This window comes from Medicago sativa, chromosome 7, assembly GCF_051527215.1.
Source record: "Medicago sativa cultivar Bolivia chromosome 7, Bolivia_mono, whole genome shotgun sequence".
Taxonomy (NCBI): Eukaryota; Viridiplantae; Streptophyta; class Magnoliopsida; order Fabales; family Fabaceae; genus Medicago; species Medicago sativa.
The window spans coordinates 45,998,616-46,017,881 of record NC_140755.1 but is presented as its reverse complement, the minus strand read 5'-3'; the positions used below and the strand labels follow the sequence as shown (position 1 = coordinate 46,017,881).

At 35.4% G+C, this 19,266-nt stretch overlaps 1 protein-coding gene and 1 pseudogene across 4 annotated transcripts; one reads left to right on the top strand and one right to left on the bottom strand.

Moving 5' to 3' along the window:
* The first annotated feature begins 9,460 nt into the window (after positions 1-9,460).
* LOC146906194 (uncharacterized) lies at positions 9,461-14,433 on the top strand (annotated as a pseudogene).
* A 2,041-nt stretch (positions 14,434-16,474) lies between these two features.
* On the bottom strand, positions 16,475-18,987 carry LOC146906193 (uncharacterized). Of its 4 annotated transcripts, XM_085727428.1 has the most exons (4): positions 18,358-18,980; positions 18,111-18,233; positions 17,811-18,022; positions 16,515-16,867 (listed from the first exon to the last, which is right to left on the bottom strand). In XM_085727428.1, the coding sequence occupies exons 1-3, from the start codon at positions 18,457-18,459 to the stop codon at positions 17,831-17,833; spliced, it is 417 nt and encodes a 138-aa protein (XP_085583554.1). In that variant the 5' UTR covers positions 18,460-18,980; the 3' UTR covers positions 16,515-16,867; positions 17,811-17,830. The 4 variants fall into 4 exon arrangements, with proteins under 4 accessions (XP_085583556.1, XP_085583554.1, XP_085583555.1 ...); XM_085727430.1 differs by lacking the exon at positions 17,811-18,022 and having other exon boundaries at positions 16,475-16,867; positions 18,358-18,978; XM_085727429.1 differs by lacking the exon at positions 16,515-16,867 and having other exon boundaries at positions 17,681-17,989; positions 18,358-18,987.
* Between the last annotated feature and the right edge of the window lie 279 nt (positions 18,988-19,266).

Sequence of the window (19,266 nt, the reverse complement as noted above, 5' to 3'; positions counted from 1 at the left end):
ATGCAAACACCTTCTAAAAATTCGTAAATGTGAAAGAAACAAAAAAAATAAGAAACTCCAACATAAAACAACACTACAAGTCCCCGTGAGCATAGCTCAATTGGCAGGGATATGCATTATTATATGCAGGGGTCGGGGTTCGAACCCCGAACACCCCACTTATTCACCTTGAAAAAATGTGAATTCTAGCCACTAGACTACTTGACTAAAAATAAAAAATAAAACAACACTACAAGAAATCTATCTATTTCACAAGGAAAACCCTTTGAGAAACGTAAAATTACCCTTGTCAAACATAAATTTGCGAGGGCCTATGCAAGGAGCGAAAAGCCTTGCATAATTTAGAATGAATAGAGAATAACACTTATATTTTTCAGTAATTACTTTTTCCACACTGCGTCCTATTCAGATTGTAGAATTCAAAATGTTTCAACATGTTTTTAAAAGTTATTATGAAAGGTTTATGCCGTTCAGATTATATAATTCAAACAATATAGGACGCGCAAAAAACTCATATGATGGAAAAAAAAAAAAAAGCAGTCATATTTTTCTTAAAAAACATAAAATCCAAAGGGGAATCTCTAGTGTGACAGGTCCACCTGATTTGTATTTTGGACATGGAAAGTTTGATAGCTCCTTTTTGAACTTTAGTGACTGTTCACGTATATAAACACAAGTTTTATTACAACAGGCGAGCTGCTCAGTGAGACGTCCTAGGTGGAGTCTCAAGAGCACTCTTAAGAAGTAAATGAATGATACACTGTTTTTTCTATATGGAATCTGTCCCCTCAAGCATCTAAGTGTCCCCCTTTTATAGTCCTCACTTTCTTGACCTAATGGGCCTTTCTTTGGATGTCCAGGCCCATTAACTCTGAGATCCATAAGGCTCATCTATCCCAGGCGCGTGGAGTTGATCGAACTTTCCTTGCCCTGCTCGTCCGTACAAGGCGCGTGGAGTCGAGGATACACAGCTCACGTCACTTGTCTGTGCAGGACGCGTGGCATGTTATGAGATGCCTTTGAGAGGAGGACCACAATGTTACTTGGACAACGACTTGAGAGTGAGCTAGTGACGTTGATGATGGAGCTCACACGACCTGGATGACCGAGCTGAGTTAAGCAGACAGAGCTCACATGACCTGAACGATCAAACTGAGCTAAGCAGATAGAGCTCACATGACCTGAACGATCAAGCTGAGCTGTTCATGTTGAATAGTCAATGTGTATGAGAGTCCACGTGGTATGGTCCTCCATACCAGTCCACAGTCCACCAAGCGTCAAGCCTGTTAAGGCGTAGACGTTTGTTCTTGTTTTTCATTAGGTCGACCTGAGCCAGTCCACAGTCCACCAAGCGTCGAGCCTGTTAAGGCGTAGACGTTTGCTCTTATTTTTCATTAGGTCGACCTGAGCCAGTCCACAGTCCACCAAGCGTCGAGCCTGTTAAGGCGTAGACGTTTGTTCTTGTTTTTCATTAGGTCGACCAGATCCAGTCCACGGTCCACCATTGGTTTGACGTTTGCTTCATCGGTCAGCCTAGTCCTCTACCTATCCGTTAATCTGTAGCGTCGCGGAACGCCGAAACCGAATTAACTTTTCAAACCCATATTTATGAGTTTCGTCATTGATGGGACTGCTTAGTCTTGTCACATCGCTTGTACTATATTATTTATTTATTATAGCCTTCACTTCACTCCTATATATACCACTACTTTCTTCATTCACTTTCACCATTTCACTTATTACCTCTCCAAAATTACCTTTCTTTCCATGCGTTGCTCTCCGTTCATAGCTTCTCTTCATCGACGGTCCTCTGAACCAACAACTAACACAGGTATAATTTCATTCCTCTTATCTTTTTTGCAATCTGTACCTCTATATATATTTCCCTTCACATGTGCATGTGCGTGTAGCTAGTAGCACTTTTCCCTCCACATGTGTACTTATATGATAAGCTTATGTTATACATATTTTGGATCATGCTTTTGTGAGCTCCACTAGCAATACACTGTGGCGACAAGAAAGTCTCATTTCTAATTAAATTGAGCTCATCCTTTTTTTTCTCTCTTTTTTTTTTAATAATATTGTTGCATGTTTCATCCTTTGACATTTATGAGACCACAACAACATAGCTTGTCCTACTGATTCTCTTGAGATGTTGTTCACTGCTCTTCATTAGCTCAGCAGCTCAACAGCCCCACACCTATTGTAACAAGACTTTTGTTTAATATAATTTATCGTTAGTTCTATTGAATGAGAAAGCTTTCACACTGCAATACTACTTTCACACGTTTTCCATCACATGTATTGTTTTATGTGCTTGGTCATTGTAATAGTCACTTAGTTCATGTAAAGTAGCAAACTCCAAGTAGAAAGCACATATATATTTTTTGGTGTTGTCTATCATATGCTGCTATGCTCCTATGCTCCTATGCACTATATTCCCAACACTTTATCTTAATTATTTCAAATAAAAAATACTTTGTCAAAGCATTGAGTTTTAGAAATTCATGGTGTCACTTTCTATCACATCATCTCCTCTTCTCCTCTTCTCCTCGGCTCCTCATCTTTCTTTCTTTTTCTTTCTCTCTTTTTTCTTTTTTTTTTTTTTGTTTCTTTTCTTTCTCACACAAGAGTAATGTCTTCCAACTACTTCCAATTGGCACTACCTCCTTTACTTTAATGTTGTTGTTGTTGTTACTAGCTACTCCCTTCAATGCCATCATAATAACCACAATACTATGTGACCTTTATATCACTTCATGCCTCCATATTACTTGAAAAATTCCAAGGTTCCACCTAGTGCATTGAGCAGCACATATCATAGCAGAGCACGGCACCCCATCAGCTTAGGAGGTCGGCATCCCATCAGCTTGGGAGCTCTGCACCTTTTCTTTCTCATATCACCTTACAACCCTTCAACAATTTTTATTCTCACCAACTACAACCTTAACACAATAACATGTCCTACAAATGATTTGAAAGGCAACCCAGCAGCTTGGTTTCGCTGTCTCTCCCCTCCATCTCCTCGACTCCTCTCCTCTCCTTTTTCACCCGGCTCGTCATCCTCCCTTCTTAGCATTACACTTTCTCCTAAGTTGAGGTGAGCTTATGTTCTCAATGATATACATGAAGTAATATTTCATAATCATTTTTTTTTTTTCAGTGGCCACTATTTTCTTTCTTTCCATTTCTTGTAGTTCCTGCTAGATAGCAACTAGAATAATAACAATAATAAATATATATATATATATATATCTTAGTGGCTATACTTCTTGTGGAACACCCACACAGTACTAAGCTCCTTGCTTACATGGTTGTAGCTTGATATGTGTAGATTTTGATAGAGAAATGTATTTACACAATCTTATAAATCTGCTCATCTCCTCCTCCTTTTCTCTTTAGTGTTTTTGTCACGGTGAAACATATAGTTGTTTAGGAGTGTAAATTTGGGGATTTATGGTTTTGATTTTGGACTTTGGTTCTAAGCTGCTAATATGTAGATGAAAGAGTGCCAAAGCATTCACGTGTTCTCCAAGTAGAGAAGAGGAATTCTTTTATTTTTTAGTATGACACAACTTGCTTTATCCCAAAGTACTTAGTATGCATCCCTTCACAAAAATATAGGACTTTTTGTTTTATATGGTACAAGTGGGTCCCACGTGCCCTTATACTTCCTTTGAAACATAAAGTGCCATTTTACCTTGTGTTATGAGCACCTTTTCACGTGAAGCAGAGAGCTCGGTTGCTTGGATCCAGCTTAGAGCTCCGCAGCTTGGGAGCTCAGCAGCTCAGTTCCAGCTTATTTTTATATACCCTTTTTGCATAAATTATTTGTCATCAAACGCTACTCTTTAAGCCTCACACTTTGCATCCGCACACCACATGTTTGATTAAAGGATACACCACATAAAGCCAATTAAGTTTAACAAGTCTTTGTGACCAGCTCGGTCTCCATGAGCTACAACGAGCTCGACTTCGGCAATGTTCACGTATATAAACACAAGTTTTATTACAACAGGCGAGCTGCTCAGTGAGACGTCCTAGGTGGAGTCTCAAGAGCACTCTTAAGAAGTAAATGAATGATACACTGTTTTTTCTATATGGAATCTGTCCCCTCAAGCATCTAAGTGTCCCCCTTTTATAGTCCTCACTTTCTTGACCTAATGGGCCTTTCTTTGGATGTCCAGGCCCATTAACTCTGAGATCCATAAGGCTCATCTATCCCAGGCGCGTGGAGTTGATCGAACTTTCCTTGCCCTGCTCGTCCGTACAAGGCGCGTGGAGTCGAGGATACACAGCTCACGTCACTTGTCCGTGCAGGACGCGTGGCATGTTATGAGATGCCTTTGAGAGGAGGACCACAATGTTACTTGGACAACGACTTGAGAGTGAGCTAGTGACGTTGATGATGGAGCTCACACGACCTGGATGACCGAGCTGAGTTAAGCAGACAGAGCTCACATGACCTGAACGATCAAACTGAGCTAAGCAGATAGAGCTCACATGACCTGAACGATCAAGCTGAGCTGTTCATGTTGAATAGTCAATGTGTATGAGAGTCCACGTGGTATGGTCCTCCATACCAGTCCAGTGACACAAACAAGTAATGATATACCACACGCTTCTGGCCATTAATGCTTGTCCAAAAATATAATGGAGACATAGAAGCATCAAGTATTTATTATAACTTATCATAGTAGTTGGTCAAAAAAAAGGGTCCTGTTAACTTGTGCCCTAAGGGCACAAGATAAGAAACTAAATAAAGAAATTTAACCTTGGAAATTGTGCATTCATAACCTTAAAATCCTAAAAGTTTATATTTTCAATACAATATTTATTATTTCATTCTATTTTAATATCCTTATCTTGTGCCTTAAGGGCACAAGTTAACATTTCCCAAAAAAAAAATAACTTATCATAGTATTTTTACTTTTTGGTGAAACTTACTTATCATAGTATTTAATTTTGGCTAGAAAATAGAATGTTGCAATTCAATTTCAAGAAAAAATTCTATGTTAGGTAATTAATATTACGCGGTTATAAAACACGTCTTGTGGAAAATATTGCATTCATTTGCTATTATTAATTATCAACAACCAAAAATAAATGTGGAAATTTTACTAATATATAGAAAACTTGTTGTTCAAGCCATAAAAGGGGTTTTGCATTTGAAACCGAGTGAAAACATTCAATCAGTTTGGTCGTGACGTTTTGAATCAATTTTGAGATTTTTAATTACTTTTAAGTTGTCTAGTCTAGAAGACTGCAGGGTAAACTACATCAGTATTTGTGTCAATTACAAGGAAAATCTTAACTTTGTATTCTTCTAAGACACATGCAAAGAAATTAAATATTATTTCAAAAAGATATTAAGAAACTTAAATATAGAAAAATAATTTTGGAAATTATGTATTAATATATTAAAAATTTATCTTTTCACTATAAAACTTTTCTTTGAATTTATTTTTTAACTTCTTAATTTGTGTCCTTTCGAACACAAATTAGCAAGATCTTAGTTTAAAAACATGAGTTTATTTATCATATAAAAAAAAAGAACTTATTTTTTTAAGTTTCAAATATTTTTAGGTTTGAAGTATCTTTCTTCCAAAGTTTTAGGTTTGTATCCTTTCGATGTCAATTTTTATGGATTACTTCATAGTTTTGACTTTCAACAAATCATCCGCAAGCGGTTGATGTGATTAGTTCCTCGAATTAGCCAATCTCTTTGCTCTAACTTTAAGTTTGTGGAATTAGTTCTCCAAATTAGACAATCATTGACTGTATATCATGTAACGTTAAAATATCATGTAACGTTAAAATATGAGTTTAATCTCTTAATTGGACGAGTAAACTAAATTCTTTTGTTTTTTCTTTTCATGTTGATGATATCTTCTTTAGGTTTTTCTATCGCATCTCTTACAAAATCGACTCAAAAATTATAAGTCTAAAATCTTCTTTAGGTTTTTCTATCGCATCTCTTACAAGATCAACTCAAAAATTATAAGTCTAAAATTTATACAACTTTTTAATCCACATAATAGCAAAATGAAATTGTTTTTCAATTCATCAAAAAAAAAAAAAAACGTTTGTCAATTATTCATAATTGTTTTATTGGACTCAAACTTAAGCCAACAAGCCTGAAGCGTTACTCACTATCAATCTCATTGACAAATAACTTTAAATAATTCCTCTCAGAAAAACTTTAAATAATTTGTAATTTATTTATGAATAGCATAATCTTTTTTTTAAAGATTTTTCCGTTCAAAGTAAGAAAATTGCTCTGTGAGCCCCCTGCACTGCTCTAAATATAGTGAAAACACCGTCCTCATGAGTTTAGTTCAGTTGGTAGAGACAATGCATAATATATACAAAGTCCGAGGTTCAAACTTAAGCCACCACCAAAAAATAATATAGTGAAAACACCTATCGAAACTTCCAATAGATTTTAAGAGAAAAATATTTCTATTGCAAGATACGTTTTGACATGATGAGCAACTCAGGGGGCTCAAGAAATAGAGTATTACTTTTCCCACCTTATAGATTTCTCACGTGCCCTTTTTTTCTTCCAAAAATAACCCTGTCCGGAACATTTTAAGGTCATGAAAAATAACCCTGTCCGGAACACACCTTTTGAACATTTTTCTTGTCGTTGAAATTTATGTTTAAGGTCATGAATATTAATATGGTCTCTATTTGAACTTGTCTATGATTTATTGAGCAAAGGTTTTGAAGTTGAGATTTGGTTGCATACACTACTGACATAAGTTTTGAGATATGTTTTTTTTAAGAAATATGTTTTTGTATTGAAAATTATTTTAATACTATTATACAGTTCATTTGGATTTGGGTTTTGGATTTACCTAAGATTTATAAAGCAGTCAATTTAAGAATTGAAATTTGATTGCATGTATCTTGACACTAGTTTTTCATACGTTGTTGGAAAGATTTTATATTAATATGTACGCGATTTGGATTTGATTTTGGATTTACTTATGATTGTAAGTAGTAGATTTTCCATTGAATTTTGATAATACAATTTTTGACATAAGTTTCGTTATGCTGCGAAATATGGTTTTAGACATGTGTGTTTCCCTTCTAGTTGGTGGTGGTTGTTGCCTCTCACTAAGTCTCTCTGACTTACTCTTTCATTTTCTATTTTTTTCGGTTTTCAAAGCAGCTAAGCAGAAAGATGTAGCATATTCAAAGTTTTCGCAATGTCACTTTTGGTAGGCCCCTTTGGTTGTCTTCTCTTTTGTATGTTTATATTTTAGTGTCAATTGATGTAGCTGCACCTATATGAAAGTCTATGATGTTTTATTTTAAGTTGTACAAGTATGAAAATAAATGATATTTTGAGATTCTGGCGAATGAAACTAGTTTTTAAAAAAAAGATTCAAATATTAGTAATGTTGAAAATACAGAGGAAACTTTGTCGAATATTCAGTGAATTATTTTTTTAAGTGAAATTCATATTGGAAATTTTTTTAATTATAATTTGTCAAGTTTGATCAATAGACTTGTCGTGCTAGAATGATCTAGTTAGTGCGCCGGTCACGATTAGTGCTTTTGGTTCGTGACAGTTACGCATTTTCAAAATAACTAAATGGTGAGTAGCATACGCTTCTGCGATTGGATTTCGTTTTTGTGGTCATTCGCGAGAAAATGTAAGGGGTTTGAATTTGATTTAGGTGTTGTCTTTGGCTTTTGTGGTTAGTTTTTTCTTATTGGTGTTAGGTGATAGCCTCAAGTAGGTAGCATGTATCGATGTTTTTATGAGTTTTCTTTTGGATGTTCCGTTTATATACAATGTCTTTGTTTGGAAATTTCTATCTGTTGGTTCTTATTCATCTTGTATAGAGACATAGTTATTAATAAATTTTGCCGGTAAAAAATATATATACGTATTTTTGTATGTTTAAATCTTGTACATAGTAGTAGGAAGTTTCGATTAATACATATAGCCCCGTTTGGATAAATAGCTTATAGAGATGCTTATGGCATTAGAGCTTATAGACTAGAGCTTACATCATAAGCGCTTATAATCAATAAGCTATTTATGTTTGGATATGTACACTAAAAAGTACTTACATAAATTGAAGTGTTTGGATGTGTCATTACATAATAACTAAAAAGCTGGAAAAAAACTATTAAATAATTTTAATATAAATAAAAAATTATCAATATTCGAATAGAAGAAATTAACATTAAATAATCAAAACATCACCATTCACAAGAATTTTATATATATATATATATATATATATATATATATATATATATATATATATATATATATAATCAAACGTATGTAAAAGTTTAATAGTCATAGTTCATTGTTGAAAAAAAATAGTCATAGTTCATTGTTGAAAAAAATATCATGTAATTTTCTCAAGTTGTGAGTCAAGTACTCTTTATACTTCTCTCCTTTCTAATAAATTTGTTTGTAAAAATAAATATCAGCAAAAGGCAAAAAAAAATTATAAGAAAAAATGTACGAGAGAAGAAACAAAACAACTATAAAAAATTTACCTGGTATTTGTATTTGTATTGTGTCAACTCTCTGTGTAAATTATTTTGAGAAATATGGTTGTATAAATTGAATGAGTGTAACTTATATCATATATGCATATACTTTGTAAAAAAATAAAAAATATGTACATATAGATTAATTAAAGATACGTGTGTTGATTAAAGAATAAGGTATTCTAGTTAGGTATTCTACTCATCACCAACGTATAAAAGACATGTATATAATAAATAAAATTAAAAAATATAGGCTTTGAAGAAAAATGGTAAAGCGAGTATCGAAGGAGGTCATATATATATAATTGGCATAAGCTCCGTATAAGTTATGTGGTAAGCTCAAAATTTTGGCTTATTAAAATATGGTATAAGCGGCTTATGAAATTGTTATAAGCTATTTTTATTATTTATCCAAACACATTTGAAAGGGCTTATGTTAGTAGATAAGCTCACATAAGCTCAAAATAAGCCAATCCAAACGGATAATTGTTGACAAGAGCTTGTAAGAGCATGTGGTTGAGATATGAGACGCAAAACCGGAAAGGAAAAATGGTAAGTTTTTCAAATAAATCATACACTTTTTTTTCACATTGGACCAGATAACGGTCACTTTAAATGGATATATTTTGGCTAAATTGAAATTTGTAGTAGTGCTATTAAAGAGTGTTATCACTTCTTGGCCAAAAAAAAAAGTGTTATCACTTTATACATAAAATAAGATAATTTAAAGTTTAGTAACATGTACTTTTATGTCATTTATATTTTCAACAGTTAAATTTATCAATTATTTCAATTTTAGCTTCTCATTTATAAGCCAACATTTCACTATTAGATAATAAATATTCGTGATGCTGTTTATTGTCATTTTTCAGCTCATTACAAAGCCTTAAGTATGGATCGGCCAGGGGTGGAAAATTTACAATTTAACCGTTTGACTATGGCGGAGTCGAGTAATCTTATTCGACCTTTTACTATGGATGAGGTGAGAAAGGCGGTTTGGGACTGCGACAGTTTTAAGAGCCCAGGGCCGGACGGGATCAATTTTGGTTTTATAAAGCAATTCTGGTCGGAGTTGAAGGATGACTTTATGCGTTTTGTTGTTGAATTTCATCGGAATGGGCGGTTGACTAAGGGGGTAAATTCCACTTTTATTGCTCTTATTCCCAAGGTTGAGAGTCCTCAAAGTTTAAATGACTTTCGTCCTATATCCTTGGTAGGATGCCTCTATAAGGTGTTGGCTAAGATTCTTGCCAACAGACTTCGAGATGTTATTGGAAGAGTGGTCTCAGATTCCCAGTCAGCCTTTGTTAAGGGGAAACAAATTTTAGACAGTATTTTGGTAGCGAATGAGGCGGTTGACGACGCACGTCGCCTTGATAAGGAAATGTTGCTCTTTAAGGTTGATTTTGAGAAAGCCTACGACTCGGTTGACTTAAAATACTTAGAGGCGGTTATGGTTAGAATGAATTTCCCAACTTTGTGGAGGAAGTGGATGTTAGAATGTGTCGGTACGGCCACAGCTTCAGTGTTGGTTAACGGCTGCCCCACGGATGAGTTTCCCATCGAGAGAGGTCTTCGACAAGGTGATCCTTTGTCTCCGTTTCTATTTTTACTGGCTGCTGAAGGTTTTAATGTTCTTATGACGTCGTCAGTAGAGTCAGGATTGTTTCATGGTTATCACGTGGGTCGAGGTACTGAACTAAGTCTTTCTCATTTACAATTTGCTGACGACACTTTGATTATTGGCGAAAAATGTTGGGCGAATGTGCGATCTATACGGGCTGTGCTAGTGATTTTCGAACACTTGTCTGGTCTTAAGGTGAATTTCCAAAAAAGTTTATTGACTGGAGTGAATGTATATGATACCTGGTTGAATGAGGCATCTCTTTTGTTGAATTGTCGAGTTGGGACTTTTCCCTTTGTGTATTTGGGCCTTCCTATCGGAGGGGATCCTCGTAGGTTGGATTTTTGGAAACCGATTGTGAACAATATTATCTCCAGATTGTCGAACTGGAAAAGCAAATTTCTCTCGTTTGGTGGTCGCCTGATTCTCCTAAAATCTGTCCTATCATCTCTTCCGGTTTACTTTCTTTCCTTCTTCAAGGCCCCCACAGGTATAATTTCTTCTATCGAATCTTTATTTAAAAATTTTTTTTGGGGGGGAAGTGAGGATTATAGAAAAATTGTGTGGGTTGACTGGGATTCTGTTTGTTTACCGAAGGAGGTGGGAGGTTTAGGTGTCAGAAGACTAAGAGAATTTAATATTGCTTTGCTTGGTAAATGGTGTTGGCGTATGTTGGTTGATAAGGAGGGTTTATGGTACCGGGTCTTAAAAGCTAGGTACGGGGAGGAGGGTGGAAGGTTGAAGGATGGGGGTAGGGAGAGTTCGGTGTGGTGGCGGATGATGACTGACATTCGTCAGGGTGTCGGTTTAGGTGTAAGGGACTGGTTTGGTGATAATGTGCGTAGGGTGGTAGGCGATGGTGATAGGACTTTTTTTTGGACTGATAACTGGGTGGGAGGAGTGCCCTTAAGGGTGCAATTCTCTCGATTATTTGATTTAGCCGTTGACAAGTGGGTGACGGTGAAGGAGATGGAGAGTAGGGGTTGGATGGACGGGGGCGGTGCCTGGGAGTGGAGGAGGCGCCTTTTGGCTTGGGAGGAGGAGTCTGTTACAAATTGTTCTTTCTTGCTGCATGATATTGTTTTGCAGGACAGTGCTCCAGACAGATGGCGGTGGCTACTTGATACCGTTGCCGGTTACTCCGTCAAGGGGACATATCAGTATATTACAACATCTGTTAACTCCATAGAACGGGGTAGGTTCGATGCTGTGTGGCAAAGGCAAGTCCCTCTTAAGGTCTATGTGTTTACTTGGAGGCTCCTTCGTCAACGACTTCCAACTCGAGATAACCTTCTTCGTAGGGGAATTATTCATCAGGATGGCACTTTTTGCATTGGGGGGTGCGGCTGTGCTGAGACTGCAACTCATCTCATTCTTCAATGTGAAGTCTTCGGTTCAGTGTGGCACTATGTTTATCGGTGGGTAGGCATTTCTTTTGTTGCTCCAGCTACAATAGGCGACCACTTTCAGCAATTTGGTCAGTTGGCAGGTTTGTCGAGGTCTACTCATTCTTTTATGACATTAATCTGGCATGCTTGTGTTTGGGTTATATGGAAGGAAAGAAATAACAGGATTTTTCAGCAAAAGTTATTGACTTCGGATCGTTTAGCAGAAATGGTCAAGATTATGTCTTTTAATTGGCTTAAGGCAAATATGCCCAGCTTTGCCTTCAGTTATAATGACTGGGGACAACATCCTTTATTATGCATGGGTGTGCTGGTGTAGCTTTTTGTTTATGTTCTTCTGTTATTCGTTTTTATCTTTTGAAGTAAGACTGTAACTAAACTCTGTTTATGTTGGGTGTTCTCTTTTGCACATCTTATGCGAGATGAATCACCTTTGGTAATATAATATATTCCATTTTGGCTTGTTCAAAAAAAAAACTTATTTTTTAAAAAAACAAAGTCTAAATATTGTGAATTATGAGCATTTATTTAAGTTTGGCCAATTTTCTTGATTGATTCTTAATCTTTTTATTTTCTCAAATTGGTCATTTATGCTAAATTGTGTTTGCTAGTGTTTTAAAACCCGGACCGACCCCGGCCGGTTGGACCGATTGGCCCACGAACCGGAGGGTGCAACGGTTCGGGCAGGCTATAAGATCAGATATACAATTAAACCGCTGAAACCCGGTGTGTCCCGGCCGGGTCAGTGGGCACCGCTGAACCAGTTTAGCCCACCCGACCCATTTTTCAATTTATTTATTTATTTATTTAAAAAAAAAGGCACGGCATATATAAAGACAAAGACCCTTGTAACACATACTCACAACCCAAATGCCATTTTCAACCGCCGTTCTCCACTCCCATCTCAACCGATGAAGATGATGAATATGGATATCAAGACTATGACAATTTGACTCCATGGGCATAAATAGTTTATTGATTAGTGAATTGTTATAACTTATTTGAGTTTCCGTTTTTTGTTGACTATGCAACTTACTTGGGTTTGTAAGTCTGTTATATTTTGATTTCCAACAATGTTTAGAACATACTCTGTTTTAAAGATGGAATATGAATTAGAACTTATTATTTGTGAGGTTTTTTATGCAGTGATATTGTTTAATGTATGAGCTAATTTGAATTTGGATTGGAACTAGCTTGAAGCAGTTAAGAAATTACCTTGCAAACTTGCAGCTGTGAATATAATTTTATTTAATGTACGAACTTTAAATAGAAAAAAAATGACAGGATTTTTTTTATCAAAATTTCATTCATAATGTAATTTTTTGTCATAAATATTTTTATATAGACCTGGTCAATAGTCATGCGGTCCGACCAGTGACCCACTGGTTCAACCAGTGATCCAGTGCCTTGACCGGGTCGATCACCGGTCCGGGTTTTAAAACATTGGTGTTTGCACTATTGATTTTTAACAAGGGTGGGTATATTTGTGAATATGCGACTAATATTTGGCCTTACAGTGTGTTGGATTATGCCTTGTGGCCTGTGGGTGATTTTATCGTCTCTAAATTGTTTGGAATAGGAAATTTTGACAATTCATCTTTTATTCTAATTCGCAGAGAATTGATCTCATGTTTTGCTTCTAAGATTAAAAAAAAATATATCATTTACTTTCAAAAAAGATAAGGCAAGGTTGATAAGGTTATATTTTGACCAATCTGGCAACGTATGGTTTAACTATAAATTCAGGTTTAAATATTTTTAATCTACTCAAAAAACATTTTTAATCTATTCAGGTTTAAACAAATTAGGTTTAAATATTTTTAATCTATTTCAAATTCTATAAAATGAGTAACTCAAGAGCCAATAAGTAGCTCAAGAGCCAATATTGGCTTCCAAAAAACATATGTTTTTTTGAAAGTTTTCCAAAAAATCTAATTGACTTCCAAAAGTTGCTCAACTATAATACATGTGATATACTAACAATATCGTTGCTTTAACTAATGCAAATGGCATTCATGATATTTATTATAACAATATATTAGAACTTTGCAGAAATTGCAAAAACAATCGATGGATAAGAACCAATAACTGCTGAAATTTGAGTGACAAAAGCTTGACATTCTCAAAATCTAACTAATCAAATAAATTTTGCAACTACTGCAATTGGGAATGTTTCAAATTAGATTTTGCTGCAGCAATAGTCTCCCTAACGCTCTTCAATTGAGCAAAAGGAAATACTTCATAAGACCATTGCAAGAAACCCTTCATTGCTATGTGAAAATGGCTAAGACATTGAAGGCATTGTTGCACAATATATATGAAGAGTTAGGCGTATTGAAAAGGGACTTGGTTCAAATCCTGATTTTGCGGCAGACGATCATTACAATGACTTCCTTTGATGATGAGAAGATGGTATAAATAAGCAGGACTAGGGTGTTGAAGGATGCAAAATTGTACAAGTATGTGGTGACGTTAAGAGGCATCTCTCGCGTGGAAATGATCCACGCAAAGGTGTTAAATCTTAAAAAGTTTGGTTTATCGGATGATGAGATAGTTGGTCTTTTTTGGTAAGTCTCCTGATATTATGACATTGTCAACTGATAAGGTTCAGTGGAACATTACTTTCATTTTAGGCACAATGAAGCTTGAAGCTAAGATAATCTTAAAGTACCCATTTTTCTTGTTTGCAGATATGGAGACTGTTTTGAAGCCACGAGTGCTTCCAGCAATGAAGATACAAGATATGAATTTTAAGTTGAAAACACGCTCAATACTTGAAGCATTGAGGATGTCAGGGAGAGGTTTTGAAACTTAATTGTCCAATGCCATGATAAGGAAATTGCTTATGATTTAATTCAATGGCAACATTACTCTTTGTAGTAACCATAGTTGTTTCAATCATTTCTGTTAATTTTTTTTTGACAAAACAATTACATTATGTTAATTGAAAGTTCTGTTGTCCAAAATGAGGAGCGCACTCACAGAAGTTGCAGGACTAGCTGGCTTGAATACTCGCAGTTTCAGGTAATCAACACTTATTCGAGAATAAAACCAATTTCTTGAGATTATGACGAGAGTATGCCATAATTTATGCCCATTGTTTGTTTTTATAACTATTATTACCGAAGGAGTGAAAGTTAACTGATAGAGAAACTTGTTCAGAACATTTTGACAAAACTAGATATCTCATTCTTGTTTATTGCTAAATATCTGATTGGATTGGAATCCCGTGTGCAACAAATTATTGAATTTATTGCTGATCAATCAAGCAAAGTTTGAATGATAGGATATGGATATGGGGAATGTGTGGCTCCAGGAAAATAACAACAGCAAAAGCTATATACGATCAAATCCATAGTAAATTTAAGGGTAGAACAAGTTTCATTGAAAGTATTCGAGAAGTTTGTGAAAATAATAGTAAAGGGATTATTCAATTACAACACCAACTTCAGATCCATTGAAAATAAAGGATAAGATACATAACATCGAATAGGGTATAACTAAGATCAAGTGAAGACTACAGGGACAACAGGCTTTTGCCGTACTCGAGTGAAGACTACATTGCGAACTGTATTGATTATTACAACTAGAGATGAATGCCTTCTCAAATCACTTAGTGCTGACCATGTTTTCACAACGGCAGAAATGAACGAAAACCAGTCACTTGAACTTTTCAGTTTGCAAACTGTTGACACTTATTGCGGAAAGTCCTTGATTGGTACTTATCTGAGAGGACAAAACAAGAATAGAGAAGTACACTATGGAAGTTAGAGAAAATTCCCAATGATCAAGTGCAACGGAAAATGAGAATCAGCTTCGATGGCTTAGAAGATAATACGCCAAAAGGATATATTTCTTGATATATGTTGTTTCTTGATATAATGGTTGTGGACTTCATGCTGATATTAGAATAGCTGTTCTCATAGAGCACAACCTCGTAATAGTTGAAAAGAATAACAAGCTTCAAATGCATGATTTGCTACGAGACATGGGAAGAGGAATCGTTGGTGAAGGTTCAGCCAAAGAGCCTTCAAAGCATAGTTGATTTTGGTTTCATAACGATGTGCTGAATGTTTTGTCAAAATTAACTGTAAGAACTTTTGAGCATCCTCTATAATCTTATCAAGCTCATGAGATTCTTCGTTTGTTTCTAGACTAGTTTTGCTCTCCATAATTGTGGACTGAAATTATTTGGATCCATGATTTGCATTCTCATGTTCGTTATAAATGTGCTTAGGTTACTGGACCTGTGCAATTAATATATGCATGAAGTAAATCACACGTGTCTGACACCGACTGTCATGTGATGTTTTTCTTTCTCTCGTTTGGTCTTGGATGTCACCAATTAGAAATTCCCGCCTCGTATTTCTCCATTTGGAGTCAATTCATTCTATTATTGTCTGTCACCAATTTTTACCATCCTTTCAAAACATAGAATTGTTTGGGTTTAATGCCACTCATAGATTCATCTAAATCAAGAATTAAGAAGATTTCTTGATTATCTATATGACGTGAATTTTGCTGAGTTGGAAACAACATCTCATGCACCACAAATCTCAAATCTTTCATTGCGAACACTGATTGGAAAGTGAAGTGTTCCCAGATAGTCATGGACACTTGTGATTGGAAAGTGAAGTTCCCAGATAGTTTAATGTCCATATTTGGCACAAAATATGTTTCACTTTAAAAGTATAATTGAATCATTGTTGAAGCTATATGTAGTACGTAGTTGATGTCATTTGGATATCAGAATAGTAAAATTATATTATTGTTGATGTGAGTTAAATATTCGATGATTTACTTGCTAGTTTCTAAACTCGACTGTGTGTGAAAAGAATCAAATTTTTATACATTATTGACAATTACACCATTCCTAATGCTTTATATATTCTCAGACACTGCTCAAAGAAGCTAATAAAAGTAGCAGTAATCTGCTAGTAGAGCAAGTTACAAAAACTCATCAGTATGGACTATGGAATGAACCGAGAGAGAAATTAATCAAAACCAAAGCCAATCTGCATGATTGACAATAGGCACAAAATTATAAAGATTCGTTAATAGTAGGGTTGTAACAATCTAGTACCCCATATTACCAATATTTCAAAATAATCTTTGAAATTGCAAAATGTTAATCAAATTCGTCACTCTGATTTAATCTGTTACCATGATGGAACATTAAACATGTAAGGAACTAGATTGAAACAGTCCTACAATGTCAAGGACCATATGGGCATTTACTCTTAAAATAAAGCTGGGGAGAAACTTGGAAGGTGAGTTACGACAAATCAACAATTGGATGCTGCAATATTCATATCTGAAAAGTGAAGGAAAATATCTAATTCAGATATGGAAGATACGAGAGAGCTCAACTCTAATCTCAAACTACAAAAGGCAATATCATATTTACTAAATTTTAAAATCAGCTTAAGAGTTAAAATTTGCATGAAAAGATGGGTAGCCAACATGATACAACAATACCATCGATTTACTAACAAAGGTATGCTGATAGAAATCAGAAAAGTGAGGTAACAATTGTGTATTATGTACTGTTACAATGGTGGAAATGCAGGAAAAACAGAATGTAAACCAGAGTTCTGTGAACTCCTAAACCAGCGAGAAATTTCTCCTAACTGACTCTAACGACTTAACAGAATGAGTCACACATTACCCTCGCACCTAATGCCACTACTCTCCTTCATTTCCCAGCTTAACAGTGCCCCTTGAAACGTTTACTATGATAAACATTCCAAAAATGGGGTCTATTTCCTCATGGTCCCTAACAAAAACACAATTTCCCTAATTTACCACCAGCTAGGAGTATTTTCAACTAGTGCCATGGACGATTGCAGTGGCAGATTTTTTTTTTTTTTTTTTTTTACAGCCGTGTGGCCAATTTGTGAAGCATAGTGGCACCAGGGCAGATTTTTTGTTGACCTCCATATGTGATTGATAACACCAAAATCCAAAACATGAAAAGAGGAGAGAGAGAGCCCAAATATCAAACCACAAAGGCAAGAAGATCACATTAACTTTAATTTCAGATCAGGTTAAGATCTAATACACGGTTTCAGCTTTCCACAATCATGAATTATGAGACATGAATTTAGCAATGGAAGTAATAAATGACTGTGACATAACAACTTCTAGTCATTCAATGGGAGAAAATACAGACAGACATAATGGTTCGCGGATCAAATTAAGAAAGAAATGAAACTCTAAAGGATTCAAGACATAGATATGTTGTTACGATTACTAACCATAACCATGGCGGAGTGTATTAGGTTTTAATGACACACTCTTTGACATCAACATCATCACCATCTTGAACTACATGAGTCTGGAAAGTTGTTAGATCAGGTTTTCCTTTCTCTGTTGCTTGAAAAGTAATGTAATACACCCTACCAGCAGTTAAAGAAATACCAGCAGGATGGGTACACTTGACAACATTATGAAACACAAAAGTTGGACCCTAATTAATAATAATAAATAAGTAAGAAGAATTAGTTTAGTTAATGAACAAACAAACATACTACAATATTATTAAGTATTGAACCAACCTGCTTATTCAAAGCAACCTTGCAGAGTTTTTCGAGAGTAGGGAGCTCATCTTCATCTAAATCGAGGGGTACAATACCGCCAGCTAAATCGCAACCAGGTGGATGGGCGATAGCATCGTAAACCTGTTTTGTGTTGTCCAGAATCAATCAAAATTAAGAGATTGTTTATAAGTGAAACAAACAACATGAAATGAAATTGAAATTGAAATTGAAATTGAAATTGAAATTGAAATTCATAGATGCCTACACTTAGACCGCGAGAGAGCTCTTTATACTCACGAACTTTAGCCTCACGATCCAACCAAGCCTGGTTCTTAAACACAGAACCATCAGAACGCCGCTTATACATAAATGGTTGACTGTCGTTCTCATACTTGGTCCAGTATTCCTCATAATCACTATAATCAGAATCTTCTTCTTGCGATTTCTCCCCCTTCTCCTAGTTATCCTCCTCTTCTTCTTCCGATTTCTCCTCCTTCTCCCAGTTATCCTCCTCCTTCGTGAAGTCCCGCTTATCCTCCTCCTTCGTGAAGTCCCACTTATCCTCCTCATATGAATCTTCATCATGTTTCTGTTGCGATCCCAAATACGATACCGATTTCAGTTCCTGTTCCTGTTCCGGTTCCGATTTCATACTTTCTTCGCAGTATTTGGTTGCGCGCAATTCCATCGTCGACATCAACATTTTGAAACACGGAATGAATGAATGAATCACAATCAGCAATTCACATATACCACCTAAACCTAAACCTAAATAAACGAGGACACCCCATTCCATTCCTTTTCTTTTGGTTTTGGTTTGGGCTGGTCTTGCTTTGTTTATGACCCGCAGTAACAAACCTTTCCCCTCCACATGATTGATCAGTGTTTACACATCTATATTGAAAAATCCGGTGCAAAATATTTACTTCAAAATTTTCATAATTTTTTACACTTTCTAATTGGCCAATCCAAAATAAAATATTCACTTCAAATTTTAAAACTTTTTACATTTGCATATTGGTCATTTCAAATGTATAAAAGTCATAACCCAAGAACCAAATTTTCACCACTTTTTTCAACAACAACGCCAAAAAAATAAAACAGGAAAATGTTGTGTTTTCTTTAAGAAAAACCTTTTTGTAATAATTGTAAATCGGATGGTCCATTGAGTGTG

Bases quoted from the DNA above. Each gene is read 5' to 3' on its own strand.
- LOC146906193 (XM_085727428.1), bottom strand. From the start codon at position 18,459: ATGTATAAGCGGCGTTCTGATGGTTCTGTGTTTAAGAACCAGGCTTGG. The intron at 18,234-18,357 runs GTAGGCATCTAT...AACACAAAACAG, and splicing joins AGCTCTCTCGCGGTCTAAGT to GTTTACGATGCTATCGCCCA. The intron at 18,023-18,110 runs GTTGGTTCAATA...ATTATTAATTAG, and splicing joins AGGTTGCTTTGAATAAGCAG to GGTCCAACTTTTGTGTTTCA.